General features: G+C 37.9%; 1 protein-coding gene across 2 annotated transcripts in view; it reads left to right on the plus strand.

Moving 5' to 3' along the window:
* The window catches only part of iars1 (isoleucyl-tRNA synthetase 1), a 54,304-nt gene extending 39,218 nt beyond the window's left edge, over window positions 1-15,086 (plus strand). For both annotated transcript variants that reach the window (XM_038695922.1, XM_038695921.1), the window contains exons 25-34: window positions 98-181; window positions 2,927-3,101; window positions 5,403-5,515; window positions 8,456-8,551; window positions 10,811-10,987; window positions 11,377-11,497; window positions 11,741-11,866; window positions 12,323-12,475; window positions 13,068-13,220; window positions 14,121-15,086. In XM_038695922.1, coding sequence (XP_038551850.1) covers window positions 98-181; window positions 2,927-3,101; window positions 5,403-5,515; window positions 8,456-8,551; window positions 10,811-10,987; window positions 11,377-11,497; window positions 11,741-11,866; window positions 12,323-12,475; window positions 13,068-13,220; window positions 14,121-14,203 — 1,281 coding nt within the window. In that variant the 3' untranslated portion in view covers window positions 14,204-15,086. The remainder of the gene's footprint in view (window positions 1-97; window positions 182-2,926; window positions 3,102-5,402; window positions 5,516-8,455; window positions 8,552-10,810; window positions 10,988-11,376; window positions 11,498-11,740; window positions 11,867-12,322; window positions 12,476-13,067; window positions 13,221-14,120) is intronic.
* Window positions 15,087-15,949: the final 863 nt, after the last annotated feature.

Raw genomic sequence — 15,949 nt, forward strand, 5'->3', positions numbered from 1 at the left:
TTGTATAGATATGGTTGTGGTGTTGATTACGCAACCCTATATTTGTGCTTTTGGAACTGGAACTAATTACCAACTGTAATGTTTGTGTGTATTTCAGTATCCATTGAAGGAGGTGGTAGTTATTCACCAGGACCCAGAGGCACTCAGAGACATCCAGTCCCTGCAGAAATACATCCTGGAAGTAAGTAAACTGTCCTTTGTACATTTATTTATTTTATTTCTTTCAAACCAAGAATATCCATTGTTTATATTCTTAATGTTGTTTTGGTAAAGTGTAATTTTATCTGTGCTCTGTTTCAAGAGGTGCTGCTTCTTCTTCTTGCCTTTACTATAAGTGTTTCCCTATTTTAGTCTGTTTGCTGTGCTTTGATCAGTTATCAGTTAAAGAGAAACATCCTCTACAACCTTGTTGGCACTCCAAAGCCAGTATGTTGACTTGATAGAGGGGATGTACCAAAGACAGTGTACATCGTCATACGCTGCTTGTATCTTCAGCTGTAATTTAATTTTCTGGGCTTGGATAATTTAAGAAGGAGGTGGAGCAGATGGCTAGTTTCACATTTGATCTACTCCACACACAAACCCCTCATCAAATATATAGTGCAAACACGAGCTGTTTTTCTTCTCCAGCAAATGGAAATATTATATAACTGTTAATGTGTTTGTGTACGTCATAGTCACAGTAATATTTATCATTATAGTTCATGTTTCACATATAGGGCCTGCTACATTATGTGCTTGCTTGCTGTATATATGTTTAACTTTCGAGGTAAGGTAGATGTTATTTTAGTCATACAACCTGTTGGTAACCTTACTATATAAAACTAGGTTATTGCAATTTAAGGTGCCATCAGTGCATAGTTGTGCACTGGAAAGTGCAGATTAATTACAAAAGTTTGTTGTGTGCAGTCCAAGAGACTAGAAAAATGACTATTCAGACATTAGACAGGCTAATTGTAATAGCTTCTTAGTACAGGAAGCCATTACACTGATATCATCCCTTTAGTCTTTGGGTCTGATTTTCCACCAACAAAGCTCAAAAAGTCGATGCTGTTCCACAGCTGACTCCTCCAACATCCTGCTTTACCTGGGAATGCTGCGGCTTTGTTCCCGCTAAAAAGATTTTGTGAAGTCTTGTCTATGTCCCAAGCTGAGAAATTACTGATGCGTTCGAAAAATTAATTCCAGCTGCCGTTCCCATATGATACTGACCAGGAAAATTGACACAACATTTACAGATGAAGGTTCACGTCGGAAAAGTGCTCCTGTTGCATCCTTCAAGTTTTATCTAAGTTTGAGCTTCTTGTTATCTCTCACCGTGTTTCCTTTCTGGTGGGGAACACTTAACATTGCTGACTTCTAGCTTCCCAGCTTCCCTCCAGTAAACAAGGTTTATTTGATCAGAATTGAGAGCAGTCTGAGGTCATGCAGCCCAGGGAAGAACCTTCAAACTCGCTTACAGTGTTGGTGTGATGTAGTTTCAGTAGTGCTGAGCTTTTGACTGTTGGGTAGATGAAGTCTGGATTCACCTTTTCACCGTTGCCTTTACTTAAATTCCTTTATTATTCTATAATTATTACTATTTATCTAGTAATTCCTTGTGATTCATTGACATTTCTTTTACCAGTACCTAAATGTGCACCATTGTGGAACATACAGACATTTAAAAGTTCTGTCGTATGCCATGACTATTTAAATCGACTTACTGATTGATTGATTTCATGGCTGACTTGTTTTCCGAGTGAATAAATGTATTTTTATTGGCCCTTTACAGCAGATGTATGGAGTAATTACAGTTTTTAATTTGACTCCTACAGGATGTAAAGGAGCATTCAGCTTAACCTTTTCTGATGTACAGAGTAGTGGATACTATTGGCACCAATACCAGCACCGACATATTTCATGGGTGTGACAACTTTATTGGCCAGTGGTGAAGTCTTAACTTGTGGAAAAACAGAAGACACAGCAACTTAGCAATTCACACCAAGCACAGGAGTAAATCCTGAATGGTTCTGATTGATGAAGATGATCAGTTGGTGTAAAATATTGTCCCTTTCTATGTCATCACACACACAGACCTCATTATAAAGGTTTTTTTGTGCAATTTTGCACGGATTGATCAAAACAGAAGTTTCAACAATTTTCAACCCCGCACCCTTCCCTTAGGTTTATCACTCAGCCCACTACAGTGGCTTATCTCTGCTCTCTGTCAGCTCAAACTCAGTCTCAGTCAGTTTTTTAGTGTGATTGACTGAAAGAAGTTGTGTATGGCAGGCCGGGGTGGGTGTCAGTATGACTAAATTTAGTATTTCTATTACTTCATCAGATATGACTGCATCACTGATTTCTCTTTCCATTTATAATGAATGAAACGTATTGAAAGGCAGAAATATTGACTGAGTAGGAGGAATGGCTTACTGACTGACTTACTCTTTGAGTGAAAGACACTCAAATCCATTATTGATTTGCTCTCTACAGTAAATGCCTGGGGTATTGAAAGTTTTAAATTTTCTTCTTGTATTTTTATTTAGTTTGTAATTTACTTTTCAATGTGTATCTTACAGGTTATGTTTTTCTTTGTGTGTGTGTTGTGTTATTTTTTTTTTTTATTTTTTTTTTTAACAGTTATGCTATCTCTTTTGAGACATTTTGAGACAGATGCAGTGTTTATATAATTCATGTTCATTTTTTTTTTTTTACCAAATATAATGAAAACACAGGGTTTAACAGTAATTGTATTCATAATTTAATTTAACTTTTGTTAGTTTTTGTAACTTTTGTTGTTTGTTTCTTTACAGTTTTGTTAATGACTTTTTTGGCAACCGTAATATCTCTGGTACTGATATTTACAATGTACAGGTAACTACAAAACAATTACTTTACTTTTTCTAAGATATAGTGTTTGTGTGCGTTTTTAATCCTCCAGGAGCTTAATGTGCGACAGTTGACATTGTCAACAGACAAGGACAAGTACGGTATCAGTCTGAGAGCCGAGCCGGACCACATGGTGCTGGGCAAGAGACTGAAAGGGGCCTTCAAAGCTGTCGCTGCTTCCATCAAGGAGCTCACCAGCGAACAGCTAGAGTCCTTCCAGAAGACAGGTATTGCTGTGTGTGCAAAAAAAGCACAAAATCTGTGAACCCATAACTTAAATATTGAACCCGGGCTGCAAAGGAAAATCCCTAAAACTTTTCAGCAGTGAGAATGTACTTCAGAAAGCTAATGTGCTTGACTAGTTTGTATTTACACATGACAAGTACTTGTCTTCTCTTACAACTTAATCAGTAAGCAGTGATTTTGTTTACCAAATAGTTAGAGAGGTTAGGGTCATTATAGGATTTTGCATTCAACTGCACTCTTGCTGCAGTTGAAATCATATTTTTTAACCACAAACTCAACTTATGAATCCTTCCAATGAAGCTGAATACAGACAGTTTATCCTCAGAAGGCAGACCCTAACCATACTGAAACTATAATCAGAGCTCGAGTACAGATCAAAGCAGTGCAAGGTATCTTGTCCAATTATAGAAAGGTGAGGAGAGCCCCCCGAGTCTCTGAGGAAAGAAGCAGTGGAGGTCAGCTGGGCTGTGGGAACTTAACATTTCCAGTCACTTGGATGTTTGAAGTCTATCTTATTGGAAGGAAAAAGGGTGGATGAGCGATGGAAGGAAAGCGGTACAGAGGACGGTTGAAACACACAAATGAAAGTGTGTACAGTGGTTCCAAGTAATATTTAATTGACTTGTGATCACAGACGAGATGTGATGTTTGTGTGTACAAACCCATTTTAAAGTTTTCAACTGTATAATGCATTGCTTATCTTTGTTTAAAGGATCAGTTCAACACGGTTAATGTGAAGCTACAGCTGGCAGCCAGTCACATTAGTTTAGCACAAAACTGGAAAAGGGGAAAAAAGCTAGCCGGGCTCTGACCGTAACAAAATCAGAAAGGACGGGAAGAAAGGTGGAGTAAAACAACAAAATAAATCTGTTAACTATAAGTCAGTCAGTGGAATGTAACTACTGTCTCTGAAGATAACGACTCACATTCAGTTGAGAGTCACTTGAGCAATTTCTTGCTCAGAATCCATGACTCAAAAACCCTTGTTCCAATTTAGACTTTAAAGGTGGCAATTTGGCTAGAAACTGATTGTGGGTTCATAGCCATTGGTTGTATTACTCATTATTTTCTTATCTGTGCCTTTGATCCCATCATTTTGATGGTGGTAGAAGAAAAGAGGTTAAGAGAGAAGGTGGAGAAGAGCAGAGAAGCAGGGAGGGACACAGGAAATCAAAGCGCGGAAATCTAGGATTAGAGAGAAACGGAGTGACTGTTTCACCCAGCCTCTGGGTGTGGAGAAGTAGAGAGGAGAGGAGAACACGGTCATGGTTTTAGTCACAACACAGACATGGGTAATTGCTGCCACAGGCTAAGTGGAGATATAAACCTGACTAGATTGGGTTTGCTGTATTGTTTAAAAGCTCCAATCTTATGTGGATGTGACCAGGAAGACTGCAATGTACGGAATCTCACAGTGCAAGTATTGTCCAGACCCCAGCTAATTCAAAACAAAGCCTCTGCCTGCATGCAAGTTAAGAGAGCACTTTATTCAGTATGATTGGGTGTAATTAAAACCATTTCAAGAATCCTTCCCAAGCGAAAGACACCGCCAAATAAAGACAGATTTCTTACAATCTGTTGGTAATTTATTCCAATTTAAATTAGAAGAATAGTGGAGCACTAAATTGATTATCATTAATTTGCTTTTAAGTCTGTAGCCAGCATTGATTTAATCATAATGGGCCACAGTAATATATCATTTTCAAATGCATCAATGCATTTTCATCCCTTAAATGATCCGTTCTCTGTTATCAGACTCTGGGTATTATAGTTTCTATCTCCCTATTAGCAACAGTTAGGAGGAAATATTATTAAATATTATGTTATTATCTAGTTTAAATATTTTATAGTGATGTTGGTGGTCATTTTCCTTATATTATATGTCATCTAACCAACTTTGTGCTAGACAGTTTTATTATGATTCGCTCTTTAGGCACTACCACATCAATTTCTCCTACATGATTGTTACCAAGAATATCCTAACACAAGAGGAATATCCTATATTTGTGGTAGCAAACTTTTTTTTAATGAGTGTATAGTTTTATTTAGTCATTTTCATGCCCCCTGGTGAATTATGTGTGGACTGTAAAATTCATGGTTGTTCAGAAATGTGGTCTGAATGTGGACTGATGGTGCTGAGGCACAGTAGCGTTTCATGGCATTGAATTCTGTATGAACAGCACATTACGAATGCATACCGTTTTTTCTATGAACTGCCTAGAATGATCTTTAATATAACTACGGCTATGAACATTTTCTTGTTGTTGTGGTTAATTTTGTAGGATCCATCATGGTGGACAGCCATGAGCTTCATGAGGAGGACCTCAGGCTGATGTACACCTTCAACCAGAGCTCTGGCTCAGCCGCACAGTATGAAGCACACTCTGATGCACAGGTATGCTTGAAATTTAAATCCCAAGAATTTCTGCATTAGATACCTTTGCACGCAAGTTGAACGCCTTTCAGGACAGGGGATTTTATTCTTCTACATCTCTGAACAACTTTAGCTTCCCTTCTTAAATTAGGGGTTAAGTAGATATGGAGCTGTTGGCAAGACAATATGGGGCTCCTCCTCACTGGACTGCCTTCAGGCAGCTTAAAAATAGATGTTCCTTCTCTGTGGGGTGGTGATGGAGCAGTGGATAAGACACATGCCTTTGGTGTGAGAGACCTGGGTTCAAGTCCACTGTGACACACAAACGTGTCCCTGAGCAAGACACTTAACCCCTAGTTGCTCCAGAGGCTTGCGACCTCTGACATATAGAGCAATTGTAAGTCGCTTTGGATAAAAGCGTCAGTTAAATGTGATTGTATGGAATATCAAAATACAATTTTATTTAAATCACTAGACCTAATCTGAACTCTAGAGAATTTTTTAAATAAATGTGTAGTATTGTCATGCATGTTATGTACCAACTTAGAGACTATGAAAACACCTTTTTATTAAAGAAATGGTTTGAACTTTTGGAAACTTCTTGCTTTCTTGCTGAGAGTTGGATGAGAATAATCTATACCACTCTTGTATCTGTACTTGAAATATAAAGCCACCATTAGCTTAGTGCAAATACAAAAAACAGGAGGTAACGGTGAGACTGGTTCTGTCCAAAAGTTACACAATCTGCCACCCCTCACCTCTAAAGCTCATTAAATAACACTTTTTATATTTCGCTTGTTTAATTCATACAAAAACCGAAACATAACAACTTTGCTGTAGCTTCATATTTAGAGCACAGATGTGAGGGTGGTATCGTTCTTCTCTTTCAACTCCTTGATCGCATTTAACATTCATCCTCCCGCTCACAATCTCGCTTCTCTAACCTTAAGGGCCACCATTGCCTCTTTATAACACAAAGGGTTACAAATAATTTGCAAAATGACCATTCAGTTCATCAATTTGTTCTAAAATTTTAATCACTAGATAACACAGACTAAAAGGTACAGAAATGCACACACATCCACTCTCTCCCCTACTCCCCTCTTCTCTCCTTACTGCTACTAACAGTTGTATTACTAAGTGTAATGTAACCTGGTCTTTAAAAAAAAACCCGAAATGCTGCTCTCCTGCACTAAGCTGCCATATACTGTAAATACATTTATGTGTCTTTACTGTGAGTGTGATGTATGAAATCATTTCACGGCTAAGTGGAAACCAGCACGTATGCGTTTCCCACAGGCCCACTCTAATCACTGCTCCTCCAACCGTATACACACACCACACGGCTGCACCTTAATACCAGTTTACTGAGTTGGCTTTTTAATTCTGTGTTACTCTCGCTTGCTCGAACCGACTCTCCAGCAGCCATCTGTCGATCTCTCTGTTCTCTTTTGCTCTCATATACCGTTTCTCTGTTTGGTTTGTGTACTTTTCTCTGTCACCCTCTCATCTCTTTCCCTCCTTCCCATGTTAAAGTGTTCAGGTCTGGCAGCAGCTCAGCCTTACACAACATGACATTCATTTTACTTTAGTGACTCACACAGACTACAATATTGTCATTATTGCTGCTTGGTTGGGTGTTTTTTCTTTTTTTAACATTATAAAGGTTTGGTAAACAGTATATGTCAGATTTATTTCATAAAGCCTACTCTTGTTTTCTGTAGAGTATTTCATATCTTTAGTTTGTAGCACGATGCTGAGAAGGAGTCTGGTTACTCAGTGGCTACAGTAAACTATAATACTGTAATATTGGAAGATGAACACTACCTCAGTGTCTTCATGTCATGTGAAATTCGGTCAGTCTCTGCTGCTATTGTGTCTTACGCATTGCAATGATTGTGGTGTGTATGTGATGAGAGTACAAGAAACCACACTGACTTTTAATTTCCACCTCCAATCTCCACCAAGTTGTACACCCGGTTAGTCTGCCATCCTGGATTTGGTTACTGTACATACTTAGTTGATTAAAAAAACAAATAAGGATTTTAAAACAATTTCAGTATAGAGTACAAATTCTTTTTTTTTTTTTTTTTTTTTTTTAATTTGTGTCAGTATTGTATATTTGTCTATTTGTCCTAAATATAAAATAATATTAAGAAAAACATTTTGCCCATTTCATTTTGTGAACCCTATTACTGAATAGTTTTTAATTTAATGATTGCTATGAGCAATCGTCAGGAATCTATACATTTGATATGTAAACATTTTCTACAAAGGATAACATACAACAAGTAAAGCCAATTTTATTAATGTATAATATCTTTTTGATTTGTACATAAAAATAAGACAAAAAAATTTTATCTGTAGGCCCAGATTCGTAAATGTAAATAAACTGAGGTGTGTATATGAGTCAGACTTGGTTGTCAAATTAGTTGATTGCCATAACAGTTCTGTGATCAGTTCAACGTGTAGCTAGGGCTGGGCGATATGGCCAAAAATGTTATCACAATAAAAACATTTCATGTCGTTTGGTATCGATAATTATCATGATTAATGACAAATCAACATTTATTTAAATTTAAAAGGCTGATTTTTTCCTCCTGAGTGAAAGTTGAAGAAATTAGATGGTTAACTACAGTTTTAAACTATTCCTTATGTCTAGAACATGACAAACAGTTGATGCTAAACAGTGGATCACTTCACAAATCTGAGGTAGAATATTCAAAATGATTCTGAATTTTTTTTTTTTCTTCTTCAACAAATACGATTAGTAAATTTTTCTTTAAGTCCCTTTCCCCATAAAAATTAATTGGAAATTCCTTCATGATTCAAATTAATAATGTTACTATGTATGAAACATTTGTTATATTGTTTTTGAGAAATATTACATTGCGATCATTTTCATTATTGTTTTATTGCCAAACATCTACGTGTAGCTTAAACTCTCTCATTGTCCTTTAGGTCCTGGTGCTGCTGGATGTCTCCCCAGACCAGTCCATGTTGGACGAAGGCGTTGCCCGTGAGGTCATCAACCGCATTCAGAAACTACGCAAGAAGGTGGGACAGTTATTTGAGGAGCACCACTAGCTCTGGTAACAAGAGTGACACGTAACACACTGCCTGTGAATTTGACAATCCCGTGTGAAATGAATAGATTATGACGTATTTGCAACAGTTTGCCAATTCATGTAATCAGGGCTGTGTCAGGGTGAGCAAAACATGCCACTGAGGCAGTTTGAGAAGTTGTACTGGATGACAAAGTACCATTCAAGGCAGTTAAATTTATGAGTAATGTGTAATGACAATTAAGCAGGGGAAAGGAAATTGACGGAGTATTGAGAAGCATTTAGGAACATGACATGTTAGGACTGACTGAATAAGACAAAATTCTGTGTGTAACTATACTCTTTCAAGAGTTTTCCCTTGTTAAGCATCTGTCAACAACACTGTTCTTGCTTTCAGTGATCTTTATTCTTAAACATCCTAATCCTGACAGCATCTTTACCACACACCCCTTCCTAGTTTGATCAAATAGTAGAGGTAAACGTCATCAATCGAGTATTTTTGATCAACAGGAAATAATCGGTTACCGTTTAAATTTATACCATGTATATGAATGTGACAGGCTCATGTCATTATATATTCATCAGGAAAAGTGGAAATGTGATGAGGAAAATGGTGAATGTTGCGTTCCAGAACAGGGAATAGATTATTTAAATGTTAACCAACACCAAAAAAATAGGAAACTAAAGGAACTGAAAAACAATGAGTTAAAAAGAGTAAATTTAAGTTCTAAAGTAGAGTATACAGCCTAATATTACTTTTTACACTCAATTTTAATTATTTAACCTACAATATTATTAATGGATATATGTGGTTATATTTTTGTCTGATTTACTACAATTTGTAATTTTCGGTGCTCTGCACTTGACCGTTGTTTAGACAAAAAAGTAGCATGTCGCTAGCAAACCGCGATCCTCGCATTTAATAGACAATTAATTGATAGTAAAACAAATAGTTAGTTGCAGCCCTAAATTGTAGACTGAGCGTAGGTAAATTTGCTGTATTTTTTTGTTACATTTCCTCCCCCTTTGATCACCCCGTCCTCTAACCTTCCTCTTTATGTCCCATGCTAATTTTGTCAGGGCAGTTTTGAAATCTTTCCACTTCAGCGTCACAGTTAGAAGTTTCTCCATCATAAGGCAGGCTTAATGGAAGCTTAATTACAGTCTGGCCCCTTTCAGATTCTAATGTTCGAGCTTTGAAGTGGTCTGGAGAGTAAAGACGGATTAGCCAACAGCCCCTTGTTTTCACAAGCAACAAACAGTTTTTTCCATGCCCCTATAGCAGTGGTGTGCACTGGATCCCGGCCAGGCTAAATTCCTCCAGTTATTTCAAACTGAGATCTGTTAGGAATTTTCCACCTTGGGGATGGGAATTAATTTTTAACAATTCTTTGACATGTTTGGTAGTAGTTTGTGGGTGTGCGTGTGTCTTTATCAGTGTTTACGTGGGTGTTTGTGTTTTTGTGTGTGAGTATATCCAGGGTTGAGTATTTCCAATTTTTTTTGTTCGTTTTATTGGACTGCTCACAAACTGGAGATCTCCGTAGCTCTATCTGACATGACACACAGAGAAGCACTGTACCAGCCCCTTCAGGGTAGGGTCAGTACCTTGACTTGGCAGGAAAAGCCTATAAACCTTCCTCCATTGATTGACTGCTCCTCTGTATCTAGCTAACGTTATTCCTCTGCCCTTGAGCCACAGACTGCAATTGGAGAGTGTGTGTGTATGTGTTCTACACAGTCAATATACATGTGTGCGGCTGTGCACTTGTGTGTGCGCGGCTGCACACTGCAGATTAGGATGAGATCAATGTGTTTGAATGTGTCAAGGTTAGAGGAAGCTGGCAGCACACAGTGCCAAAATAGATGGGCTTTCATCCAATAAAATATCTCCCTTTGTTGCCTTCTGCCTTTATTTGTTCCATATACTGTCTGTTATTTGCTTTTTAATCCTTACCCTCTCTACTTTTGTCCACCCTTCCATTTAGTATATCCCACCCCCCTTACTTCCTTTATTCCCCCCTTACTTTAGAAAAAAGCTTTGAAGAGAATTGGTTGTTGCAAAATTGTGATTCTTTGCGTCCTTAGGCAATCATTTGTTTTAATCCGATAACAGTTTTGTCTAAACCAAATGGCAGATTATTGTGCATTGTTGTTTTAAAGAGCTATTTAGCAGTGCTTTTAGAATATTTTCTCACTTATGTTGATATATTAAAATCCACTATCTGTTTCTCAATCCCTTGACTCACAGGGCCATTTGGTGCCTTCAGATGAAATAACTGTTTACTACCGCTGCCAGCCAGAGGGGGAGTACTTGGACTCTGTGATCCAGGCTCACACTGAATTTATCCTGGCTACCACCAAGGCTCCACTGTTGCCCTTCCCTGTCCCTAAGACCGCCAGCGTCATCATAGAAGAAAAGACTCAGGTATGAAAGGACATCTGGCAAGCAGGATTATTGTTTGCCGAACTGTGATGCAAGTTCACATTAACAGGCAGCTTGTTTAGTATCACAGCCCTACAAAATTTATTAAACACGCTGTTAACAGACAAATGTGTGTTATCATATGCGCAAGTGATGCTTTTCTTGTGGAGTTGGTTGATTTTATATCCAAAATGTTTTTAGGATCTTTTTAATGATGAAAATGTTTGGCACATCCGACTTAGTGACTCCCATATTACTGCTCTCTAAATATATTTATGGGTTCAAGTCACAATTACATTTTTAGTTTAAAGAACACTTCAGTTAAGAACATAAAAAGTCACTGTGTCTCTGTCTTTGCCTCCTTCATGCTCTTTTCTTTTTCTTTGTTGCAGCTGAAGGGCTCAGACTTGGAGTTAACCATAGTGAAGGGATCTTCAGCCCCTCGAGTTGCTCTAAATGGACCAGCTTGCACCTATGTGAACATCAGGGTGAAGGTCAATAACAAAGAACAAGGTAGCGCATGGCAAGGCCAAAAATGAATTCTCTTTTTCAAGCCTAAAACTGTCGAAAGAAGTGTCTTATTTTGCAGTTTGTGGTAAACTGAATTGGGCTTATTGTTGAGAAGACAGAATATGTACCACTCCATTTTTGGAGTAACGTCAAGGGTTTCTGTAGTCTTGCATGTATATGATAAGTTCCGTCACCTTGTCTTGAACTTTTTATTTAGTAATTCTGTCTGACTGGTTTCTTGTTCAGAGGGGGTTGTGCTGTTGGAGAACCCCAAAGGGGATAACAGACTAAACTTGGACAAGCTGAAGAACGTGTGCAGCAGCATCTTTGGAACTAATAACACCAGGCTCAGATTCTTCAATAACGGGACTGGTGAGAACTGGTTTTAGCCTCTCAGAAAGACAGATGATGACCTCATGTAAAGACTAAAGTAAGTGTAGTTAATATGGAGACCCAAAACTATATATAATTTTATTTATAGACACAATGATTTATCTATTTCCTTTTTTCCCCTCACAATGTTTGTAATTGTGCTAATGCCTATGTGATAATTACATGCATGTGTACAAGTTCAGAGCACTAATTGGTCCAGTATTTGTGCATGTACACGTGACCGGGCTATCAGGCTAGCTAGCTTAACTGAAAACACTGTGTTCTAAACACACTTAGCATCTGCCTTTTCAGCTAGCTACTTAGTCAGTGTAGGTAATGTTAATCATGCACATACTGTACTGCACACCAGTTTGTTTGACATTATGAGTTTTACCAACTGATTAGAAGTGAAATGGAAAAGTATAAAGGTTTTTATCAATTGTGTGTTCATTTCAGAGCTGACCAGCAAAATAGACCTTCAAGCTCTGAGCGGTAAAACTTTGTCAGTGACTTCAGGCTCATCCTCCCCTGGCCCCGCACCCGCCCCCACCCCCGACACTCTCCTATGTCCATACGTGAACTTGCTGCTCTGCAATGCACAACCAGCTGGTGAGAAACATGCACACATAGTCCAATGTCACACTTTTTCATTATAATCAGCAAATCCCCAGGTGAGACCAAAACCAACAATGAATTTATCCTGTTGACCGGTTTTGCCTGTGTAGTCAAAACTTCATTTAACATAATGCATGTAGCATCATAACTCCAACAGATTCTTTGTTTTTGACACACTAATCACACAGTCTGACCCAGAAAGGGTGCATTTCTCAATGGTTCTAAGTGGGGAAAACCTACTATGATCTTTTACTTAACCGAAATTAGCAGTACCACTCTACAAAATCACACTTAAAAATCCTTCATTCATCTTTGAAATAGGACTCATTTTAAAGGAATAGTTTGACAGTTTGGAAAATAATTGTGTGCTTGTTGTGTATATATTATTTTTCTCGTCTTATTTTTTTGATCTATCATTCCTCCTTTCTGTCTCTTGCCTTTTCCCATGGATAGGCTTAGGCTTGTTCATATACCTTCCCAGGACTTGCAAACAAGCCTTGCTAACAAGCCAATCATTTCTTTATTTGTAAAAGAAGTAAAGTCTGTCTGGTTCACTTCTCTTCAACACTCTTCCTATCTCCTACAGAGTGCCAGACAGGAGAGGTGGGCACCCTCCTGCTGGTGAACCCAGTGGGCCAGAATGGGCTCGACTACTCGGGCCTGCTGTCTGAGACCGCCAAGGTTTTTGGCCTTCGCAGTAGACGGCTCAAACTCTACCTGGACCAGGACCTCACCCAGGGTAAGATGAAAAGATGGAGGATATCATATTGACTTTAGCATCCATGCAGCAGATTTATGAACTGACTTGAGGCCAATAGTTAGGGGAAAATATACAGTGTGGGGAAAATCAGATTGATAGTTCTGACCTCCATCATCTAACATGTCACTGATAAGAAAAGCAGTTTCCAGAGCAGGTTTGGAATTCAGGGAATTAAATTTTAATCCCTGGCTGAGAGAAAAATGTTACATTGTAGCGAAGGAGAGAGAGAGAGAGAGAGAGACCCAAGATGCTCAGCCATTTAATCCAATGAGAAAATTATTATTTTAAAACTTGTTCTATTCATTTTCACCAAACATCTCACAGTTTGGTGAAATTAGCTGAAGCAAGGAAAGCCAACAGCTTTCAGCTTACTTACAAATGTTTTCAGCTGACAAAGTCAAATATAAGATGTATTTGACAAAATGGTGCATTCAAATGAGTGTTGTGTGTGCTGTCAGATACTAAAAATATGACTTTTTCTTTATTTAGATGACACGCGTTTCACTAGTGTGGCCTGCACCACAGGTTATATTAAAATTAATGAAATGCTAGAGGAGGGTTAGATGTCCTCATAACCTCAAGTGTACAGGTCAGTGAGTAAGTGTCTATGATAGGATCGCACAATTAAGATGTGATAAAATGGTGCATTATGGATGAAAAATGTAAAGCACATTGCTTAATGATGGTAAGTGTTTTTTGGATGCTCTTTTTTTATTATCTCATTTGAATAAACTAATTTACCCTCCCAGTTTGAGCAGCTTAAGAGCTTTTGAGTTCTTTTTTTTTTTTTTTTTTTTTTTTTTTTTAACTGATCTTTTGTAGCCATAAATATAAACAAACACACTTTGTAACTATGTAATATCTCTCACTGTTTTTCAGAGCTGCCAGCTGATTCATCGGTAACATCTCTAGACAACAAAACTCTGTTTGTGAGAGTTATTCCAACAACTGCCGAAGCATAAATCTAGAGAACCCATCTTGGCAGTTTTTACTGCTAAAATCCCACCTATAGCCCCTTTGATGTACAGTGTAGTCATGACATGAAGTGGTGTCATTTAGATCAGATGCTTCTTTTGGAAATCCTGATGCAAAGCAGGCTTGTCTGTCAAATTCAGAACTGTTAATCCATGTAGTCACTATCACCCATTTCTTGACATTTCTGTGTTTTTTTTAACTTGTTCAAAGATGCTTACAATACTGTCTTCTTTCCCTCATACTGTCTTTAATTTGTAACTGTGACAGTTTTCTAAGAAAGTTTACTCTGGACAAAGCAAGGGATTTGCATTATTTCTTCACTCGAAAGTGGATGCACTTCAAGAACAGTATGATTGTTCATACATAACAGCTAAACAGACCCACTGGACTGTCTAATAGAATCAAAACCAGATATCGAACTATCCAGAAATATATGCCAGTTTGTATTTATTCCAGTCATGTTTTAGTAACTCTTCTTGGAAAAAAGATTCCAGGGATCTGGCTAACCTTTCTAGCTGCCATTATTACTGAAGGGTGTTTTTTCTTTATTATGCTAATGATAAAAATTATGCAAGCTACTTTCCTTCAAGGTTTATTTGAGGTGAGCTTAGTAATTATTGCTGTGGCTCATAATTATGAAACCAATTTGGCCTATTGTGCTTACACACAATTTAGAATTTAACAGATAAACCTGCTCTGTTCATTGCATTGGGAATCCTTTAACAATTGTAAAGGCATTTAAAAGGTGAAATGGATTTTTAGGCTGCTGTACCTTCAGGACAAAAGGGTTGTCTAATAAAAAGAGCAACAAATGGATAATGTACTCTTTTAAGTGACAAATGGAATAAATCAAAGGTGACCAAGAATCCATGTAGGTGTTTCTTCTTTTTCTTTTTGCTCACTGAAACCTCTGTATGACAAAAAAGGACACATCAGGCCTGTAGGATCCTGCAGATGGACTTAGCTACAGATCTGGAAATGTTTGCCTGTGTTCATCTGGTAGCCTGAGACATTTTGACTGACTCGTGGTACTGTCTTTAACTGTGGGGTCAAAGAACAAATGCAACAAAAGGGATTACACGCTTCTTCACTTTCTTGCCGACAGTGAATGAGAAGATTAATACGACACTCATCTGTCCACTAGATATGAACCCAAACCCAGCTGCTGCTTAGTTTAAGTTAGCATTAAGACTGGAAAGGGGGAAATGGCTGGCTTGGCTCTTTAAAAAAAAATAAATAAAAATGTTTTGGGCTTTGTAGCCTTTTGGATAGGACAGAGAAGCAGGGAATGAAGCTGAGCTAGCCATCTTGTAGCTCTAAGTTCATAATAAATGGACAGACATGAGTGTGGTATCGATCTTCTCATCTAACGTTTGGCTAGAAAATGAATATGCATATTTCCCAAAATGTCGACGTTGTTGCAAAACGAATTTAGACTTGCTTTGTCAGAACTAATGTTGGGAAAGAAGTTACTATGGGAAGATAAATTGTGGTTTGCTGGTGTAAATGAGGCCACTTGACAGTGGAAGGACGCAATGTTTTCTAGTTTTTCCTGGTTTCTAATAAAATCTTAAATCATTATCACTGTCTTGACTTGACAGACACCCAGTGTAAAATATTCCGCTCCTCTGGCTGGAAAGGCTACCATGTGATGGTACTGTTCTCCCAAACTAGAGGCATTTTGAGAATAATTTTCATGGCTGCTATTAACCATCTGATTCTAAGCGACCTAA

The sequence above is a fragment of the Micropterus salmoides genome, unplaced genomic scaffold (assembly GCF_014851395.1).
Source record: "Micropterus salmoides isolate LMB-PRFRI ecotype aquatic unplaced genomic scaffold, ASM1485139v1 Ms_hic_scaffold_4, whole genome shotgun sequence".
NCBI lineage: Eukaryota > Metazoa > Chordata > Actinopteri > Centrarchiformes > Centrarchidae > Micropterus > Micropterus salmoides.